The sequence below is a fragment of the Henckelia pumila genome, chromosome 3 (assembly GCF_033568475.1).
Source record: "Henckelia pumila isolate YLH828 chromosome 3, ASM3356847v2, whole genome shotgun sequence".
In the NCBI taxonomy this organism is placed as follows: domain Eukaryota; kingdom Viridiplantae; phylum Streptophyta; class Magnoliopsida; order Lamiales; family Gesneriaceae; genus Henckelia; species Henckelia pumila.
In genome coordinates this window covers 181,472,283-181,493,264 of record NC_133122.1, presented here as the reverse complement: position 1 = coordinate 181,493,264, position 20,982 = coordinate 181,472,283, and the positions used below count along the sequence as shown (strand labels likewise).

The following is a 20,982-nucleotide window of genomic DNA, read 5'->3' as shown; positions in this document are numbered from 1 at the left end:
CATGGGGTTTTTGCTAATTTCAGCTTGAATAACATGCTTTATTGAGAAGAACTAAGCAAAAATGTGCAATATCTTAATTTATCTGATATAAGAACATCCATATTGTCTATTGATGCTTTAGAAAAAAAATTTAAAAAAATGTTTCAGTTTATGGAGTGAAACCATTCACTTGAAAGACTAACTAAAGTAAACTTACAAATAATGCTTCCAAAACTTTTTGTGGAATTGCCATTATATTGTCATCTGAGTTGACACATCCTTCAAAGTATGGATAGCAACTATAAAACCCACAAAAGATAACTCCACTAATATTTTTCACGGCCAATATTTAGGAAGGAATTGAGTACAATCAAAGCATTTAGCAAAAGCAAGAGTTGGAGAGTTATTATCAATGCATTATAAATAAAATTATGGAGTCCATTTTCTAAAAAAAGACTTATATATACATTTTCCCTTCAATTTCATTCATCGACTCCCTCCCAAAATCCATAATATCCAAAATCAGGTAATATGTTTGAGAGAATTTCTAGGAAACATTCATCAGATTTTCCTTAACAAATTTTGAAAATTTTGTTACGAAAAAAGTAAGAAATGCTTCCAAGAAGCTCTCGCAAGCACTATCTCAATCAATCTTGAATTCAAGAACGAACTTGAGTACAAGATTGCAGGATTGGAGTAATCGACTTTATCAAACAAAACAAGCTATAATTTCTATAAACATAACTTAAATTTTGTGCACACACAAAAATATCAACTGATGTTTTCTACAAAAAAAATCAGATTTTTTTAAAAATATCAAGGAAATAAATTAGATAGATAATAGAGATGTTGAATCAAATGGGCCCGTGATTAATGGAATCTGAGAGGGAATGCACCAACTTGTTTTGTATATGACATAAAGTGTATGTAAACGATAAAAGTTGTGTACTATGAAACAAAATGTCGATTTTATTTTAGTAGCGAGTATTTATCTATTTGGCTCAAGATATAATTGATTGCCTTTTATAAATTAAATTAAATAAATTATTGTGTCAAAACAGGTTGGTAGGATAGACAGGTTAAGTTGGGCCGATCCATTTTTTAGGCAGATATAGAAAACACCAACCCAACCCATCTATTTTAGGTGATGGGACAGACCAACCCAACGAGTTTACGTAAAATATAAGAATAGGAAAAACTGCAAATTTAGTTCTGTATATTTGTCATTTTGCGATTTTTGTCCTCTATATTTTCATATTTCAGTTTTAGTCCTATATGTTCTGATTTTTGGCAATTTTAGTCCTTTTTATTCGAAAATGCTTACGTGGCACTGTACACGTCAGCTCCACATCAGCACTGAATTGGTGTCACGTCAGCGCCACGTCGAAAAAAGGACTAAAATTGCCAAAAAAATAAAGATATATAGCGGACTAAAACTGAAATCTGAAAATATAAAGGACTGAAATCGCAAAGTGACAAACATACCGAACTAAAAAAAACAATTTTTCCTATAAGAATATCATATATATCTCAGGGCTTATTCAGTCATTTTAATGAAAAGTTCCTTTTGAATATGAAATTTATTTTTTTGTTTTTGAAATAAAATATTAGATGAAATAAAATATTTTTCAACTTCAAAACAATATCTACATATTTAATTATTAAAAAAAAAAAGAAAAGAAAAGGCAGTCACAGGTCAAGACCCCTTTTTGGGCTTCCCCGAAAGGGAAAAAAATAGGAAAAGAAGATGAAACCTGGATTGACATTTGGGCCCAACAGATATACATTTATATTTTTTGCGGGAGCCCACGCTTTAACCATTTTCTGTGGGCCTTCTTGGGTTTTAAAGATAAAGTTTCTTTATATTAGGGCCAGGCTTTTGTAGAGATTACTGGACATGTTTTTTTATTTCCCCCATCTAATAGAAGTAAGTACCTTGTTCACTCGAAGCCCAATTAGTAGAAATTTGTCCACGGCGATTAGCCAGCTCGATTGAGATTTCGGACCGCTCGAAGGCTATTCTAATTTCTAAGCACAAATCTCGTTAAAATTGAGCCAAGTTGTAAAATAAACAAATCATAGGTTTAGGGAAAAAGTATATGATGATGATGATCCACAAACGAGGTTTCTGGATATAATAATAAGATCTGGGCCATTTTATTTATATTTAATTAATAAACATTTATATTATTTAAAAATATAAGGGAGATTTTCAGTTTTAAAAAAAGCAAAATCTTTTAAAACTTTAGTGGATTATTTCTGAAATACTAGGACGTTGTATTATTTGATATGTGGAAGGATTTCAGCTATTTGGCCTGAATTAATTTTCTCTAAAAACTATAATAAACAATATTTAGCAAACGTATGATCCAATATAATAACGAAAGTTCGAATCTCACGAAAACACCATCATTGGCAACCTACATCTAGGATGTGGCAGTTCCACGTGTGCCCCACGATGCAGAAGTGGTGGGACTTTAAGGTCTACAACTATCGCTCAACTCTGGAAAATCAAAGAATATTCATTATATTAATATAATTTAATTTTTGTTACTTGAAAAGATAATTATTATAATTAAGTTTCGAAATCGAGATCTCATTTTATATTTTGGGTTTTAGTGACAAATGAACTACTAATACTCTCCTACTGAATATACCAACATAATTGAACAAATTGGTTTGTAATAATAATTATTATTATAGTGGGAGTGAATTGATTTTATGCCACCGGCCGGCCTAGCCCTTCATTAGTACAACGCTCAGCATTTATTGCACGTACCCTCTGGAAAATATGGGAGCTCTGTGCGCCACCGCATTCAAATAACTAATGTCTCAAATGACTTAAAAATATTATATATATTTATTAATTTTAGTAAGGAAATGGATAATTAATTAGTTGTAGACCCCTACAATTTTGTCCGATAAACACGTTAATTTAGACAAAATTATTGTTCGAGTAAATTATTATTTTATTAAAGAAAATAGACTTTTGTTTTGATTTGAGGCTAAACATGTCATTTGAGAGGGGGAGTATTGGGGTACTCAAAATCATCTCATGGCATAATAATCACCAGCACCTGCACACACATGTCGCTCAGTTTTTTTTAATGCAAAAGCCAGCACTCTATTTTTGAAAGTTTATTTCTTTTTTACTATTCTTTTATATTTATTATTAAAAAGAAATATATATTTTATGAAGTGGAAAAAATTTGAAAGTTTCGGTTCACTCAAAATAAAAATAAAAAATTTAAAGGATAAAAAAAATTCAAAATGGCCGAGACAAACTTCACCACTCAAGCTTGCATATAAAGAGAGACCTCTACCCTATACCATCGATACCTCCTTCATTTCCTCTTCTGCGTCCCCATCCAGGCGAGGCGGCTGAACACCCCATCATTCGTCTCATCGGAAGCTAGTGACGCCGCTGCAGACTCGCCGCCTCCCTCTTTTATCAAAGTTGGTTGTTATTATTGCTCTGTTTCCTGTTATTTTCGTACTAGTAGCTGAATACTTTTTTTCATTTTTTTGTTGATTTTATGACTCGATTTTGGCTATTAGTGTAACATGACTGCGAGATCTGGAAATTGATTTGTGCGCAGATCTACTTTTACCTTATTTGTTCGAGATTTTTTATTTGAAAGGATTAGACTTGGTGATTTTGAAGAAATCTGCTGCGCTGGACTCGGATCTGACGTTTACGCCGTCATAGTTTTTATTGATCCGTTTTTCTTAATTTAGATCTGAATTTATTTTGATGTTTTTTTTCCTTGTTTTGTCTGAAATGATCTCGTTTAATTGATGTTTCTGGATGTGAGTGGATAAGTTCATACTTGATGTGTGTTTTATATATCCGACCGCTTAATTGAATGTCCTGTTAGTTTTAAGGGAAAATGATTAGTGTTGACTTGGTTTCTTATTTATATATTTTTCGTTTTGCTCAATATATTACCTCGATTTCCCTGTGCCTTCTTGTTAATATTTCATCTGCATATTATTCTTGAGTTTGATTCTTATAATTTTGTGTATTTTTATTAATTAGATTCCCATCTATTCATTTTAAGTCAAAGAAGCCCATTACTGTTTCTAGCAAATCTCGAAATTTAATTTGTAGAATTGAAACATGAATAATAAGGATTTTAGAAAATCAAAACTTATGGACCTGTGAGATATCAAACAGCACGTGCTACGTTTTTTTAACTCTGATTCCATGTGATTTATTACTCACTCTTCATGTTTTTACAGTTATAGAAAATGGCCGATGCTGAGGATATTCAGCCCCTCGTCTGCGATAATGGAACTGGAATGGTGAAGGTTCGTGGATAAGCTGAATTGCTATGGAAATCCTTTTCTCCTTAGCTATGCATGAAATAAGTTTGATCTCTGGTTTTTCTTCTTTGCCAGGCTGGATTTGCTGGTGACGATGCTCCCAGGGCGGTGTTCCCAAGTATTGTGGGTCGACCCAGACACACTGGAGTCATGGTCGGGATGGGACAAAAGGATGCCTATGTGGGTGATGAAGCTCAGTCCAAAAGAGGTATCTTGACCCTGAAATATCCCATTGAACATGGTATTGTCAGCAACTGGGATGACATGGAGAAGATATGGCATCATACGTTTTACAATGAACTTCGTGTGGCACCTGAGGAGCATCCCGTACTTCTAACTGAGGCACCTCTGAACCCCAAGGCCAACAGGGAGAAGATGACGCAGATCATGTTCGAAACTTTTAATGTTCCTGCTATGTATGTTGCTATCCAGGCTGTGCTTTCCCTGTATGCCAGTGGTCGTACAACTGGTGGGTATAAGTGATTGAACTTGAATCTTGTTTGCTTTAAAATATTTTAATGTTGTTATGTGGTTTTTTTACTAGATAGTTTCTTCGAGCAGGTATTGTGCTGGACTCTGGCGATGGTGTGAGTCACACTGTACCAATCTATGAGGGGTATGCTCTCCCCCACGCCATCCTTCGTCTGGACCTTGCTGGTCGCGACCTTACCGATTACCTCATGAAAATCCTCACTGAGAGAGGGTACATGTTCACCACCTCTGCAGAACGGGAAATTGTCCGTGACATTAAGGAGAAGCTTGCATATGTGGCTCTCGATTATGAACAGGAGCACGAAACTGCCAAGAGCAGCTCTTCCATCGAGAAGAACTACGAGTTGCCTGATGGGCAGGTTATAACTATCGGGGCTGAGAGATTCCGTTGCCCGGAAGTCCTCTTCCAACCATCTTTGATAGGAATGGAATCTGCTGGAATTCATGAGACTACTTACAACTCTATCATGAAATGTGATGTCGATATCAGAAAGGATCTTTATGGTAATATCGTGCTCAGTGGTGGTTCAACCATGTTCCCTGGTATTGCTGACCGTATGAGCAAAGAGATCACAGCATTGGCTCCCAGCAGCATGAAGATCAAGGTTGTGGCACCACCAGAGAGGAAGTACAGTGTGTGGATTGGAGGGTCCATTCTTGCATCCCTTAGCACCTTCCAGCAGGTTAACTCCTTTTCCATTACTTGTGAACATTCAGAAAAGGTTCTCTTACTCGTAATTGACATCTTTAATTGTTTTGATACAGATGTGGATTTCCAAGACCGAGTACGATGAGTCTGGTCCTTCTATTGTCCACAGAAAATGCTTCTAAGCTGATGATACTCTCACTGATGGTGAGTTCATCTTAAATTGGCCGTCGGTTGGATTTTTGTGTTATTTCTCAAGGAAACTCAGTTTGGTTTATGTGGAGATTCTTAAAGTGGCGTTGTACCATGGGATACTTTGAATATGATGTATCAACATATATCAAACTCCGTCCGGTTCTCGTTCTTGTTATTTTATCGATGATGAGAATGTACCAACATTTCCGTGTCTGGATTTATATCGTTCTAGAGTCATGTCTCAGGTCATTTGTAGTTTGAGAGTGCTTGTAATGTTTCTCGTCTTTTTCTTTCCTGGATTTATATTTTGGAAGCCCCTTCTTGGGAACATTTATGTTAATATTTGTTGCATGAGTACTTTCTGAATGCTAGTTTTGCAAAAGTTGCGTTTATATATGTTTAAAATCTTGCACCTATTACTTGTGGTTAGAAAGATGTAATTCACCGCCAAATCAAATGCTTTGTCCGCCAAAATCATGTGGACAACTTAATTCCAAGTCACTTTATGTATGTATGATGACAAGGCTTTGCGTGTATAATGACAAAGTCGGCTTGTCTTGTTCTCAGTGATCGTTTTCTGCAACTCTTGAGGCTGAAATTCCATTCCTATTATTATTATTATTATCTTTGCATCTCTTGATTGCCTCAGAACTTTTTTTTTTTTTTTAATTCGGTGGGGAATTTTTTTTTTCTTTCATAATTGGGTATCGAATTCGAGATTTCGTCTCACTTTGAGATCTTGATATCAGATGAACTACAAGTCATCAGCGTCTCAAAACTCTTTCGGTATATCTATTACAGTTTACTGCACTACTTCAATGCTCGATACATGTTAAATGGCTCAATGAGCGTCTTTGGGTGGTGGTTTCTCAATCCGATTTCTCACTTGAAAGAAAGATAAGAAAAAGTTTTTAAATAAGCGATTATGATACTTTTGAGTTATAACACTACCCCCGATCGGAATGGTTTGTAGGTTCCGGATAGTTGAACCTAAACCTAATAAGAGAGCAATTACAATCCAAGAAGTAATAAGTACTTGGCTCAAAGCAAACTTATCGTTCAACGCATCGAATGTAGCAGGAGAATTTCAAGTTTTTAATATTTGTCCCCCTTGTGACACATTTAGAGAGTGTTTGCAATAAATTGTGATTTTGTAAAAGTGATTAATTTATAGATTATAAAAAAATTAAGAAAAATCAAAAGTTAGTATTGTTTGGAAACAAATGTGAGAATCTAAAAATCAAAGTTGAGTAGTGTTTGATAAATAAGTGATTAGAGTGATTTTAGCAATGACCTTCTTATTAAAATTACTTTTGGAGAATCATAATCACCACATGACTAGCTTTTGAATTCCAATTAAGTAAAGCATAAGCTAACACATAATCTAGGTTTAAGAAACACACAAAAATAATTTTTTAAGCAAAAAGTTAATAATCACTTTTTTTTAGTGATTGCAAACACTCCCTTAAATAAGACGGGATTGTGAATCAATTTTGAACCCTCCATTCTCTTGTTAATGCCACATGCTAATGGACAAGCTACTTGTGATCCTGCCTTCTCGACGACCACTTCAGTCGATAATTATTGAAGTTTTTGAATACAAAGTGATCTTGCAAATAAAAGTATGATCTTGAATTTCTTTTTCGATGAGGCATAATTTGCATATTGATCTCTACATAATTAATAGTAGTAGTTGTTATTATTATGTCATCATCATAATCTTCTATTTCAACTTTCTATCCAGACGCGTTTATTGTTTGTTATATTATTATTCCAATTAGGTAAAATAGTTTTAATCCATCATACTTTAACATTATAAACAAAACTGGTATAAAATATTTAATTTGGGGAAAACAAATCTGATGTGAATTATGTTATTGTTGCTACTTGCTTTCGGGAAAATAAATATTATAAATAAAAATGTTACATTACATTGATGAAACATCAATCAGCATTTGGTCGAATTTTCTTTTTGAAAGACAAAAGAAAAGGAAATATTTTCCAATTGTGGCCCGTGACAGACAGGAAAGATCAGATGGCTTGGAAATGGAATTGATTATAAATAATACAAAAAAAAAAAAAAAAAATCACTAAAAAGGTGAGATTGAATTCAACTTTTTTCTACTGCTTGCTGCCCCCCTTTTTTTTTTTTTTTATACATCTAAATGACAGCCTAATTGTGCGGTTCAAAACGTGGGTTGTCATGTGAAGTTGCCTTTTTCTTAATCTGGACCATTGTTTGTTCCACGATTTTTTATTTTTTAAATAAATAATTTTTTTTTCACAATGCTATGCATGATTCTTTGTTAGAAAAGAAATTGATTTATTTTTTTTTATGAGTTACAAGATTGATGGATTTGTGACGTTCTGTTGTTAACGAACCGCGAGGATGGGAAAATAATTTGAAAGTAATTTAATTATCATTACTTTGCGTCTCCTAGACTCCCTAGTGCTGGAAGAAATGAAAACACTTACCTTGTAAAAATTTCTTAAATAAATAATTTTTTTTCGGACTACATATATTTCAGAAAAATTTATAATCATTAAAATTTGTGATTTAATTATAACTTTATGATTTGATTGATTACGTGTTCTAGTTGAATTACTTGAATGTATTACGATTTCACATGCATTCATATTGAGTCGAATTTCTTGAATTCACATCGTTTTTATGGAACGGGTCATGTTTAGTCTACTTTTCATATTCACACACACATAATATATACGTACAGTTTGATTATAACAATGCTAATATCTCATTCAGGTGATGCTTAAGCCTAACTTGGCGTGCCAAATAAGAGTAGAATATATATATAAAAATATTTTTTCCAAGTTTTGAATCATTAAAAGCCTTGCCGGCTAAGAATTTGGAAATTTTCAAAGGGAAAAAAACAGTGATACGTGTTAGAGTCACTGTCTAATTTATTTATTTATAATTATAATTATAATATAGCTCTCAATAGCTTTCAATTCATATCTCACCGAAAGTAGTAGAAGAAAGATAAAGTTATGGGAAATTGGACCTTTGCCTCTTTCTAAAACAAATCAATCAATACGAACTAAATAAAACAAGTGGCAGGACCAACCAGCCCATAGCCCGTTGGTCTCCTTACATAATGGGCCACAATAAGTCCATTTTTCATAAGCCCGCTTTGATTTAGTAGTGTGGAGATAGTGGCCCAAGTATCTTTCTAGCCCGGTCAGAGAAATTCAATAGTCTACTTTACGTATCTCTCAAGCAAAAAATTAATGTACTCACCGTCCCCACAAATATACACATATCTTATCATCTAGTGATTTTTATAATACATAGACAAATAATTATAAATCTTAATTTTTTTTAATATAAGATAAATTATTTATGCACGTGAATTACGTGCACACATTACTAGTGCATATTATCTTTATATCTATATTTATATCTATACTATATAAAAAATCCGTCTATTAGACAAAAAAAGACATCATCCTTTTTTTGTCAAAATTACGCTTAAATGGTATAGATATTACGCTTTTGTTTTTTTTTTGTTGTTTATTTTTTGATATTTAAAATTGCAGTTTAGTCTTTCGGTAATTATTACAAATGATATTACTCATATTTGAATATAAATCAAATTAACTAAAAAAATAAATATTATATAAGCACACAACGCAAGCACCGACACACTGGTTATTAATTAAATTTAAACTTTTAGTGATATATTAGTGTAATTTTTTCATAATTCCAAAAATATTATTTATCCATTCAATTCTATATTATATTTTTTTTTATCCTTTCAAAATTTCATATTTTACAAATATATCTTCATTTTTATCTCTTCTAGCATTCAATTTGGAAATTGATAATTTTAATTTAAATTTTTTAAAAGAAAGCGCTAGTGTCTATATATATAGACATACAATTGTTATAGTCTCGAACGCAGAAAGCGCCAGAGGCATAACCCTAATTTGACTCCATATTTGGTTCCGCTTAAATCAACGCACCGTTTTCTGCATCGACCGCCGAGGATTCCTGTCTGATTTCGATAACTTCAATCAATTTTCAACTCGGTAGATCTAATCTCGGTGCCATATCCATTCGACATGGCGACGAGTAAGTAGACGAGCATACATGTGTGCATGATTGATATATTTTTTTTTAAATCGATTTATGCTGGGAAGGGATTTCGAAGTTTATTTGATCTTTGGACAGGGTTGCAGTACGAGAATAACTGCGAGATTGGTGTGTTTTCTAAGCTGACCAATGCATACTGCCTTGTTGCTATTGGTGGTTCCGAGAACTTCTACAGGTATTGTTTCCATTGCACCCAAACTTTTATTGTTTGGGTTTTTTTTTTTTGGTGGCATTTCACTTTATCTGTGTTTCTTGTTTGGTGGACAGCATTTTTGAGGCCGAATTGGCTGATGTCATTCCGGTGGTAAAGACCTCCATTGCTGGCACTAGAATAATCGGACGGCTATGTGCTGGTGAGCTTGTGTTCTGTACAATTTGCAGTGCTCCATGTAATTTGATTTTGGTGGTGGTGTTTCTTTATGCTGCTGCTTTGAGTTCAGTCATGGTACTGTTCTTGGCTGACTAACTGTTCTATCCTCCCCTTCCTAAATATATCTTTGGCAGGAAATAAAAATGGATTGCTTTTGCCTCACAATACTACTGATCAAGGTGATCCCGCTGCTCTTATAAAATCTCTTTATTTTACTAAATGTTCTATAAATTTGGCCTATTACTGATTATTGAGATTAAGAAGCAGATATCTTCACTTCTCCTTTTTTCCTATTATCAATTGTTTATATTAATATAGTATTCGTACGATTAACTTGTTTCACGTAACAGCTGAGACATGAGCATATTCTGAATTTGCACACTCATCTCAAATGGATTCTTACTTAGTGAACCCAGCCTGAAATGTTGGGAATCTTGGATAGTATCTTGGTGTCAAATAGGAATAATACTTAGCTACATAGATACAAGATGATAAAACAAAAATGAGATCCATTGGTTCCTGAAATATTGTTACTGTATCATGTTAGATTTTCTCTTGGTTCTCTGCCAAGAATTGGGTTTGGTATTACAGTTACACAAATTGAATCGGAGTTTGTAACTTCCATTCATACGGCCAAAAGTCTCTGAACTTTCAGCTTAAACCTACTGATGCATTTTGATGTTGGTCATAGTTTTGTCAGTGATACCTCGTGGCACTGACACTTTTTTTTTTTTGAGAGAGACACTGACTCTTATATGTATAGTTATGGTTTTTTTGCTGTTTGACCACATACTGGATCTGATTTTGATACTTTGGTCTCCTGGTATGATAGAACTACAACACTTGAGGAACAGTTTACCAGATTCAGTTGTTGTTCAGCGCATCGAGGAGAGATTATCTGCTCTAGGGAATTGCATTGCATGCAATGACCATGTCGCTCTCACACATCCTGATCTTGACAAAGTAAAATTCTTTTCCTAGATCTATATAGCATGCAACTTGTAGATTTATAGTTAAACCTTTTGAACTTATTGATTTAGTTTTATTCGCAGAGTACTACCTTGTTTTTAAGCCACAAATTTACACGCAATTGTTTTGGTTGTGATAATTCTCATAATTGCCAGCAGCGATAAAGTTCTTGCTTTCAATATCATCCCAGTAGTCCTAGTTACGCCATCTCAATTCTGATCCGTGAATGCATATTTTTGTTTAAATTTTGGCTTCATCTTCTAGTCTTTGAAAGGTTGAACTTTTGGGTTAGTGAAGGATATTCTCCTTAGCAAATAAAGATACTGTTACTATTCCATCTTTCTTGAATTTCTTCCAGCTATGCTTTTACCCCACTATAAAGTGCTACTTTGAACTCATTAGTGGTCTTCGTATATTTCCACCGCCAATTGTGATTTAGAGAAGAGAACCAAAAAACTTGCAAAAGTGGAAAACCTACAAATTATTATGCTTGTCTTGATTAACAAATTTGTAGGTTTTTCACTTTGACTTATTTTTGGGCATTGTGGCAAAAACATCTTATTATATGTTGTATTCCAAGAAAACCCAAGTTCCATTACCAGCGAGAAGGATCTGGAAAATTTTTACTGGTTAGAAGCTCCACTGTCTGTGTTTGTTCATAAGGCATGTACGTTGAGGTATGGGGGACAGTGTATACACAGTTATTGGAAATATCGGTCTTCACTCAAATTTGTTAGAAATCAAAAGTTACAAATTTGGTTGCCACACCATGTGAAGCCAATTTTTTCCCGAACATTCCGGGATGAACCTGAAAATGATGGGTAATTAAAAGCAGGGGAGTTATTATGTTCAATTTTTATCAGGAAACTGAGGAGATGATTGCTGATGTTCTCGGTGTAGAAGTTTTCAGACAGACAATTGCTGGCAATATACTTGTGGGCAGTTTCTGTGCCTTTTCCAATCGAGGTGGCTTGGTATGTCTTCAATTCCTTCGTCAAACTAAAAAAATCTCAAATCCAATTTTTGGCCATAATCATATCCGTTTTACTCTGCCCTTGACTCACATGATCCGCATAACAGGTTCATCCTCATACATCCATCGAAGATTTGGATGAACTTTCAACCCTTCTTCAGGTTCCTTTGGTGGCCGGAACTGTGAATCGTGGCAGTGAAGTGGTTGCTGCTGGGTTGACAGTGAACGACTGGACAGCATTCTGTGGATCAGACACAACTGCTACAGAGTTATCAGTCATTGAGAGCGTTTTCAAGTTGAGAGAAGCTCAGCCCAGTGCACTTGTTGATGAGATGCGAAAATCGTTGATCGACACCTACGTTTAAATTCGAATTATTCAGTTGTGTCTTTGAACGAAGCTAATATTTTGTTTGTGCACTTGTTTTATTAGTTGTGTCGTGTGAGAACGAACTGATACCTTAAAATATAAATGCATCAGTTTTATTTATGTAGTATGCGTGTTCATTTCACATCTGGTCTTGTGTGTGTGTGTGTATATATATATATATATATATATATGTATGTATAAATAATATATTGAAATAATGTACACCGCATGTGGAGTTCAAATAATAATAATTAGATATTATATAAAAAAAAAGTCCAGTATCCATTATCAAAAGATACAGTTGAAATTGTACTTGTGTGTAGTAATAAATGATTCCGAAGAGTACAAACTACAACGGTAATAATATTAGAGTATCCATCCATCCATCTAACTCTAGCCACTCCTTTCTTTTTTAACTCACTTTCCATTTGACTACAGCTGTCAACCTTTTTCAATGGCGGATTACGAACCCGCCGCCGCCGGCAACCACCACCAGCAGAGTCTGATTCCGAAGGAGACGGCCATCCAAGCCGTCAACACCATAATCCAGCTCCACTTCGAGAAAACCCTGGAGAAAAAACGAGCCGTGGACCTGCAGAAGAAGGAGCTCTGGAAGCTCTTCCACTTCTTCTTCCTCTTCCTAGGCCTGGTCTTTCTGGGCCAGGCCCAGTCTCCGCGACTCCAATGCCGCCACTGCTGGATGCCCATTGGGCTCCTCTCCATGGCCCATCTCATCTTCTACGTGTCCGTCGCCCAGACCCTCCGATGCATCAACGGCTTCAAGTATCAGAGACGCTGCCACAAGTTGACTCTGGGATTGGCCACCGAGCGGCTGCGCCAGCTGAAAATGAGGCTGAGCAGCGGCGGCGTTCTGGAGGATGTTGGGGAGGAGTTTGATATTCATTATCAGGAGCCGCCGGAAAGTTACTTTGGTAAGTTTAAGAGGAATTGGGCTCTGCATTTCGGCTTCTTGATCTTTGTTTACGGCTTCATGGTTTCATCTTCTGTTGTTCTTCTCTGCTTTTAGTAGTCTTACTATCTCCATGTTAAATGATTTTGGTGTTATTTTTAAGAAAATAGACACCCAAAATTCAAACATTTCTTTGTTATTTGAATGTTGCACTTGCCGATTAAAAAGAATCCCAGGTGGGCAACTAGTGAGATGTACAAGGTCTTGTCATTGTCCAAATATTAGAGAGTTAGTACACCGGGTACATGCACCAATTATAATGATGGTTGTATTATCTCTACGTAGTATTTACCGTTAAATAAAATATCAATTTTTTTAAGATAGTGATGGTCGAATCTCCGTCAAAGAATTTCGCTTTCGGTTCAGTTTGTTTATAGACAAATAAATGTAACAAACCGCTCGTTTACATGACAGTTCTTCTATATTATTTGAGATTCTGCATTGTTTACTTGAACATTTAGATGATATTTGTAATTTTTTGCATAATTAATGAAATTTTATTTTTTTAAAAAAAAACATAGTGACGGTTGAATATCTAAATGTTATATTATTTCCATGTTAAATGTGATAAAAAATTTATTTGAACGAATATTGACAACATCGCAACCATTATAATTTGATGGTAAATTAAGTATTTAAGTGGAGTCCACACGGTTTTTTAGTACCTCACATTTTGAGAACAATTATTCAATTAACTCGATATTATTATCTTTAAAAGAAAGAGTGGAATTTCCTATTATTTTAATGTTGCCTGTAAGGGACCAGAAGTACCGAGTACCTTGGTTCCAACTTGAAAAATAATCAAATTTAGACTCAAATTAAACTCGATTTAAGCTTGAATTGAAGAAGCTCGACTCATTTAGTTGAACTAAACTCTCAAGAATTATAAATTAGGTAGGAATAAGGGAACTGAGCACATTTATTTTTAAATTTATATCAATAAAATGTTAATCACGGGGGATCGTCACAAATAAATGTACCTCTCATTTTTGAAAGGAAAGAAAAGATCAAGCCGTTGCGAATGCATTGCACAGTGATTTGTATGCGTTGGCACAATTTTTGAATTTCTCTTCTGCATCTGCCTGCAAAATACACAACATGCATTACAAATACAAGAGCATCAATGGTTTGCATTCGCAAGCAAAATCGTTTGAATCTCATCTTTGAAACAATGATTGATTTAAGATAGAACATAGATGAACCATTTATCAAATCATTAGAACTCGGACACAACAAATTCCGACCAAACTTGTGGGAGACGATGTGCTTTCCCACATGCACATATTCGACGTGACACAAACTCATAAAATATTGTCTACAATTTTTGCGTTTCGAGTTCTCGAGAACTCATTTCCACACGTTTGGATAGAAAAAATATCCGAAAAAATTAATCTCCACCTGAGACCATTGCATATCGAACCCTGATCAGTTTTCGAAACTTTCTAAAGAACTAGCGACTGAAGACCCAGAGGAATGCAGATTCGCAGTCAATTTGTGAAAACTAAACAGAGAAAATCCACCAGATAATTTGCATCCATCTTTCAGTCAACAAAATGGAGGAACATAATAACACGAGGATTGGCTCAAATTTAATGAGAGAGTCGAGCCATGAGAACAGAGATTCATTAAATAAACTAACATGCCACCACTCTATTTAGGGATGATATATAGAAGGTGAAGATAAAACCTGACCTGTGAAGGGCCTTGATGCTTGTCAGGATGCCACTTCAAAGCTGACTGGCGAAAACTGCACGAATTACAATTCTGATAGTTGAACATCAATAATAACAGAATCTACTAGCATGCCATCCTTCTTAAAACTTTATTTGAAAACATATTGCAATTTAAGTACTTACGCATGCTTGACATCCTCAATTTTCAATGGGCCAGCAGTTGGTAAGCCAAGAATTCTCTTATCAGCATAATCTCCGACAATGAAAGGCTCGTCGTCAGATTCTATCCTACTCTTGGCACCATGTTCTTGGTATGTGCTCTTACTCCAGTCCGAAGTTTCTCTCCAATCAAATCCCATCTTCCAGGGTTTGAAGGTCCACTCAAAGCATCTTTTCCCATAGGTAGCTTCAAATACTCTCTCAGGGTATTCATCAAAATCTTCACAGGAATTCTCTCTCCGATGTTTTCCTGAAAATTGACAAAAAAGTGTAGTTTCACTCACTACATATGCTCCTGGACACGTATCATTACGATATTCAATGAGACTGCACCAAGAACAAATGGTAAGTCTATGGCCGTACGATAGCTGTAAATGATTTCAGGATAGCAAATATAGGAGTTCGGAAGAAGGATTGGGTTAAAAAGCAAGTAGTCACAAGGGAGCCACCAGCAGGAAATGGAAACCAGATATTTCTCCAAAAGTATCATAATTACAATAAGAAATCTCTCCCCATATTTAAAAACAGGGGGTGCAGCCTCAAAAAAGAATGTATATAAATATAACTCCACAAAAACGAAATCCTGGAGTCTCATAATTTTAGACGCAAACCTGCAGTTATAAGTAAATCAACATTGGTCTATGATGTTTGGACACAAATTCAAAACATATTTTCCTTGGCGAGAGATGATTTTTTGTATATGAGCACTAGCCACTCAATAAGTCTCCCAATAAGCTCCACAACAACCATAATATCTCCAAAAGTTCAAACAAAGAAGAAAACCACTAATACTTTGCAAACAATGATCTTGTTTTTGCCATATGTTTTTTATTTTTAGTTGGGCTGAAAGTTAGGGGTAGAAAAGTTTCACTTTCATTAGCCGTGTAAGGATCGCATTCAAAACCCAACGTGCACCTATTATCTAGAGAACACAACTTTGACAAATGGTATCACCCAACAGCTTCTAAAAATGGTAGAAATTTGGATATCACGGTTGAGTTGAGTTCGCCAGGGCTAAGGAATCGGGCCAGATCCCTCAACCACAATAATGATCCACTAATGCATTTGCACGGATAGGACTATGTTAAAAAAACCAACAAAATTGAATTCCACTAACGTCCCAGACAAGAAAATTTTAAGCTGGTTACCCTTCTATGTGATTCACAAGGATATATCATATGACAAGTGTACTGTTTAAGTGCTAAATCGGTGATCTGAGACAGTGCAGAGGCATTCTGAGAAGAAGGCATGATCATATTCATACCCATGATCCAAGAGAAACTTCATAACAACTCAACCATAAAAGATCGAAAATAAACTTACGTTTCGTTTTCTTGTCTCTTCGAGCTTGGTGAGCAGGCTTTATTCGAGATTTCTTGTTTAACTGGTCCCCGTAGTCTGCTTCAATCTTCGAAAAAGATTTCTACACAATGATACACACACCAACTTAAAAAGTTCAACAAAATTTTCACAACCAAGACATCGTATGAAACTAGAGATGTCAAGAAAAAGTAGAGTTCAGGATCATCACAAACCTAATTCTAATTTTTTCAATATCAAGTGATTTACCTAAGATGAACTAGGAGCATATCCGCTTTTAAACAATCGTTTTACTCATTCTTATTGGCACCATGAGTCCATAAGAAATCTCCTAAATCAAATTACTTTGCAAGAGATATCGGCATCTGAGTCGCACAAGTAAAGTCATGTTACTGTCATGATTTGATGACAGACTGTTCAACTATGACAGGTGTGACTCTTCAGCTATAAGCTTTACGTCGAATAGAAAGCGGATGAATATCTACACTGTCAACTTATTTCATGTTGCCCAGAAAACAGTAGAGCATTGTTGGACATGTAAATCAGATCCCAATTTAAAAGTGCACTGAAAAATAACGCAACTGTTTTGGTGGTTGACTTCAATTTTGGACATCCCAAGGAAAGAGATATATTGGGGACAAAGGGTTGATGAATAAGAAGAATTTCTTGTTAATAATTTGCTGCTTGTTTCTTATTGAAAAATAAAATCACATTCAGAAGAAATCCCATGACCATTGATGCATGAGACATATTCGATGTATTGCATTAACGTATAAATAAAAACATGTAAATATGTGTATAAATATCGGAAAAGGGAAAGGAAAATGCTACACTGGGTCTGGATGTCAACCACAGAAAACATATGTCAGATAGGCCAAATAAATACCTCAGGCTTTGTTATTGAGCAGCCCCCATTGAAGAGTAGATTTTTAAGAGCTTTCTTTGTGTCAGCACGCTTCTGTCGTACTGCATACCTTATACAATTCTGAATCAATGTTCTCAATATCAGAGAACTTAGAGAAAAATTCAGCAGCACAAAAAATTGATTTGCCCAAAAAAAGCATTCTTTTTGGAAATTACCTGGCATCCACATATCGGTACATCATGAGAGGGCCGAGGAGCAAAAGAAATTCAGTAACATGAAAAATAATTTACCCAAAAACACATTCTTTTTGGAAATTATATAGCACCCACATATTGGTATCATGAGAGAGCCACAGAGCAAAAGATGGTTCACCAAAGCTACGGTCTGACATCAGCAGCAAAATGGGCGAGTTCATCATTTCAGGATTCTGGTCGTCGTAAATATTGATGAAGCATGCCAAAGGAGTAGGTTGAGGTTGCAAGTACTAAGAAAACTTTTGTCCTTACTCCTTAGTTAAGAAATTTGTCTTTAAAGAGCATGGGAATGCTATATTAAGAAATTGGTAAAGGAAACTGCAGCATAGACACTGGGAATTGGGATAAAGTAAGCTAATAAAGTTTATTAGATACCTCTAGTTCTCTGAAAGGTTTTAGAACTAGAGTTGCAGAACCAAATGGAACACTAAGACAGTTGAAGGTTCCAAAGCCTTCGGAGGAGCCAAATGTAAGCATAGACGAGACAAGGATGCGCCATTTACTAAACCCCTTTCACCTACAACCTAAATAGACTTGAATCATCTGAAGAAACCAGATCCTAATCCTTGTTAAATATGAAGATATGCACTAGGGGTTTACAAGCACATTAAAAAAGTTTGATCCCTTGGTTAACAAACTATTGCAAAATTAATTTCAATCAAGAAGTTCTGAAGGTGTTGACTGATGGTGAAAGAATAATGATACATGATTTTAAAAAAGGCTCGGTTCTTGGATTTCATTAATGACAGAGGTATTGAGCCAACAGATCATGTAATGAAACTTTGAGAGAGTGAAACGGAGTTGATTAAGTATTTAATCAAAAGTATTAGAACAGCAATAAAGGTAGCTTTCAGTCCTTTTAGATTAACAGAAACAATGGATTGTCAACAAATGGGGACGAAAATATAGCTCTCTGCTCTTAGTCGCATACTTTATTCAGAACCCATTGGTAGAATCTCCGCTGATCTCAATATCTCTATACATTTAAATCTAAGACACCCAGTGAACCAGATGCCCTTCCCCAAAAGTACTGGTATTATTTCTTTGGCATGTTTGAGACAGTTTTGACATATTTAGTAGAATAATTTGATGCACCACAAAATTGATGGAACTATTTAAATAATAATGCTTTACTATGAAATTGAGTAATTGACAAAAAGAAAGATGACAATCACAACTCACAAGTAATGCCATCACTAAACGACTTAAATTCATGATTTTGGCTATAGAGGGGGCACAATATAGAGAAGACTGCATGAGGAGGATCTTGAAAGTTGAATTATACATGCCAAATTGTTTAACTGTTTAACAGGGTCAACTTTCTGGTTGTTTAATGACAACAATATCAAATCATAATTCAGTAATATCATGATAAACATGGAATAATCCAACTCTAAAAATAATGGGAGCTTCTTGACCTTAGATTGTTGTTGGTTGCTTCCTCCATCCTGAAATACAATAAAAAACTATGCATAAAAATAAACTAATGTGACAGGCAAAAAGAAATCAAAATAAGTATCACAAGCGAGCACGAATTCAACCGAGGAATCAAATTCTGTTAAGATCACAAGATCAGCTTAGAAAAGTTCCCCGCACTAATTTTTTTGAGTTAGATGACGTATGGAAATCAATGAACCTCATTTAAGGTTTACGAGTCGACGACTAACAATACTCTAATTTTTTAAGGGCTTAACAGAATAATCCTGTATACCTATACAAACAGATTCCACCTGCCATTAGCAAGTGCAAAAAATTATCACATCATATGCAAAGAGAAACAAAATCATAAGACCTCTGGTCATCTAGAAATAGAAATCATAACGAAACTCAGCTTCTTACATGATATATAGGTAGTGTTTGGAAATGCTTAAAAAATTTTGCAAAGAAAAGCTCACAATCACTTTTATTTCAAGCATACTTTCTTTCCAACAGTCCAAAACCATCTTATCATTGCAGGTAATCAGGATCATTGTGTTACTTTCAGAATATAAGTAGAAACAATCATCCAGATTCCAGACCAATTCATAAATTTACATTTCTCTTCTTGATAATAATTGAGCAATTGTAATTCCACTGCCAAGAATAAAACTTTAGTTACAGTCACGTTTAAGAACTTCTAAAACACCTTGGTAGTATATAATACCAGACTACGATTTATTCCCAGTTCCTTCTCACTACCCAGAATTTTCTCTTATTCAATATTGCAAAAACACAAATAAACTCAAAGAAATGACCGAACTTACAACTTTAAACTTGTGTTTCCATTTCTCAAAACAAGCATCCGTAGAATGGAAGGAAGCCGAATAAATAGTCGAAGGATTTGCCGATGCTGCTGTCCTTATATATTGGGCAATCGGGGCCTCGAGTATCACAAAAATTCTCCATCTTGACAAAACTTGCATAATAATACAGACACGCCCACTGCTGTATTGTTAGTCAATTGAAAGAGGAATTCTAACAAGCCTGAAGCAACATTCCCTGTGAAATAGCGCTTCGGAGGCGAGAAAGAGGATTAATATGGGGGATTTCTGGGAAAGGAGCTTCGATTCTGGCATCAAGGGTTTTTTTTTTTTTTTTTTTTAAGGCCGTTCTTTCCTTTGAACTACGGCCCGGGCTATGTTACACCGTTGTAGGGTGAAAGCAGCATCTGTCATTTGTTGGGCCCGGGACCCGTACAAATTGTGTGGGTGCTGAGCCCAATGAATGGTCAAGATTCTATCCGGTGAAGTACACCATACACGCTGTCACAGGGGCTATGCGATGCAGCGGAATATCGCAAACTTTTCCCAACCTTTGTGCGGATAGACTTGCATGCACTCAAGCCTATCACTCTCTCTCACGTTTTGCACTTGTGTTTGATTATATTTTCTGTATATAACTCACACAAAGTCAAGCATGCAACAAAAATATCAAAGACACAAGAGTTTATTGGCAAAACTGCCCAACCTTGCACTAACACAATAGTTCACAATACAAGGATACAAAATGTCAATGGCTTGCACACAAAAAGGCTACAACTCGTGTGTGTGCCTTGTGCAACTCATGGCAAACATATAAACTCGAAATGCATCAGAAATGACAGCCAACAATCCAAGTAACTGCCTAGAACAGGTGTCGCGAGTGTGTGAAGCCAAGTGCAACTGCTACATGCATGCATGCCATCTGATTGCCACTTGTTTGTGCAGGCTCCAAGTGTCCAAAACTTCCTTGTAACTGCTTCACATCATCCAAAACGCCCCCTTAACTGTCC

The 20,982-nt window shown here is 35.3% G+C and overlaps 4 protein-coding genes across 8 annotated transcripts; 3 read left to right on the top strand and 1 right to left on the bottom strand.

The window, feature by feature from the left end:
• Window positions 1–3,277: 3,277 nt before the first annotated feature.
• Window positions 3,278–5,995, top strand: LOC140886764 (actin-7-like). Of its 3 annotated transcripts, none has more exons than XM_073293570.1 (5): window positions 3,278–3,435; window positions 4,222–4,290; window positions 4,381–4,774; window positions 4,867–5,480; window positions 5,563–5,995. In XM_073293570.1, the coding sequence occupies exons 2-5, from the start codon at window positions 4,231–4,233 to the stop codon at window positions 5,626–5,628; spliced, it is 1,134 nt and encodes a 377-aa protein (XP_073149671.1). In that variant the 5' UTR covers window positions 3,278–3,435; window positions 4,222–4,230; the 3' UTR covers window positions 5,629–5,995. The 3 variants fall into 3 exon arrangements, with proteins under 3 accessions (XP_073149671.1, XP_073149669.1, XP_073149672.1); XM_073293568.1 differs by having other exon boundaries at window positions 3,280–3,438; window positions 4,224–4,290; XM_073293571.1 differs by having other exon boundaries at window positions 3,280–3,442; window positions 4,228–4,290.
• A 3,561-nt stretch (window positions 5,996–9,556) lies between these two features.
• On the top strand, window positions 9,557–12,555 carry LOC140886200 (eukaryotic translation initiation factor 6-2-like). The gene is made up of 7 exons (XM_073292703.1): window positions 9,557–9,731; window positions 9,831–9,927; window positions 10,020–10,105; window positions 10,257–10,301; window positions 10,955–11,085; window positions 11,955–12,065; window positions 12,172–12,555. Exons 1-7 carry the CDS (start codon window positions 9,722–9,724, stop codon window positions 12,427–12,429), a joined length of 738 nt encoding a protein of 245 aa, XP_073148804.1. The 5' UTR covers window positions 9,557–9,721; the 3' UTR covers window positions 12,430–12,555.
• Window positions 12,556–12,716: 161 nt separating this feature from the next.
• Window positions 12,717–14,163, top strand: LOC140886201 (uncharacterized). The gene has a single exon (XM_073292704.1). It carries the CDS (start codon window positions 12,886–12,888, stop codon window positions 13,456–13,458), a length of 573 nt encoding a protein of 190 aa, XP_073148805.1. The 5' UTR covers window positions 12,717–12,885; the 3' UTR covers window positions 13,459–14,163.
• On the bottom strand, window positions 13,431–20,340 carry LOC140886199 (uncharacterized). 3 transcript variants are annotated; one of them, XM_073292702.1, is made up of 8 exons: window positions 19,976–20,340; window positions 19,151–19,180; window positions 17,500–17,598; window positions 16,617–16,716; window positions 15,258–15,543; window positions 15,094–15,148; window positions 14,382–14,483; window positions 13,431–13,448 (listed from the first exon to the last, which is right to left on the bottom strand). In XM_073292702.1, exons 1-7 carry the CDS (start codon window positions 20,132–20,134, stop codon window positions 14,409–14,411), a joined length of 804 nt encoding a protein of 267 aa, XP_073148803.1. In that variant the 5' UTR covers window positions 20,135–20,340; the 3' UTR covers window positions 13,431–13,448; window positions 14,382–14,408. The 3 variants fall into 3 exon arrangements, with proteins under 3 accessions (XP_073148803.1, XP_073148802.1, XP_073148801.1); XM_073292701.1 differs by having other exon boundaries at window positions 13,435–13,451; XM_073292700.1 differs by lacking the exon at window positions 13,431–13,448 and having other exon boundaries at window positions 14,303–14,483; window positions 19,976–20,339.
• Between the last annotated feature and the right edge of the window lie 642 nt (window positions 20,341–20,982).

What these genes read in the sequence shown, in the direction of transcription:
- LOC140886764 (XM_073293570.1), top strand. Translation starts at nt 4,231, where the DNA reads ATGGCCGATGCTGAGGATATTCAGCCCCTCGTCTGCGATAATGGAACT. An exon ending in ATGGAACTGGAATGGTGAAG is followed by an intron (nt 4,291 to 4,380) that starts GTTCGTGGATAA and finishes CTTCTTTGCCAG; the next exon opens with GCTGGATTTGCTGGTGACGA. An exon ending in CCCTTAGCACCTTCCAGCAG is followed by an intron (nt 5,481 to 5,562) that starts GTTAACTCCTTT and finishes GTTTTGATACAG; the next exon opens with ATGTGGATTTCCAAGACCGA.
- LOC140886200 (XM_073292703.1), top strand. An exon ending in GGTTCCGAGAACTTCTACAG is followed by an intron (nt 9,928 to 10,019) that starts GTATTGTTTCCA and finishes TTTGGTGGACAG; the next exon opens with CATTTTTGAGGCCGAATTGG. An exon ending in TCACAATACTACTGATCAAG is followed by an intron (nt 10,302 to 10,954) that starts GTGATCCCGCTG and finishes CTGGTATGATAG; the next exon opens with AACTACAACACTTGAGGAAC.
- LOC140886201 (XM_073292704.1), top strand. Translation starts at nt 12,886, where the DNA reads ATGGCGGATTACGAACCCGCCGCCGCCGGCAACCACCACCAGCAGAGT.
- LOC140886199 (XM_073292702.1), bottom strand. Translation starts at nt 20,134, where the DNA reads ATGCAAGTTTTGTCAAGATGGAGAATTTTTGTGATACTCGAGGCCCCG. An exon ending in GGAAACACAAGTTTAAAGTT is followed by an intron (nt 19,181 to 19,975) that starts GTAAGTTCGGTC and finishes ATTGTATTTCAG; the next exon opens with GATGGAGGAAGCAACCAACA. An exon ending in GCAACCAACAACAATCTAAG is followed by an intron (nt 17,599 to 19,150) that starts GTCAAGAAGCTC and finishes ACATTGATTCAG; the next exon opens with AATTGTATAAGGTATGCAGT.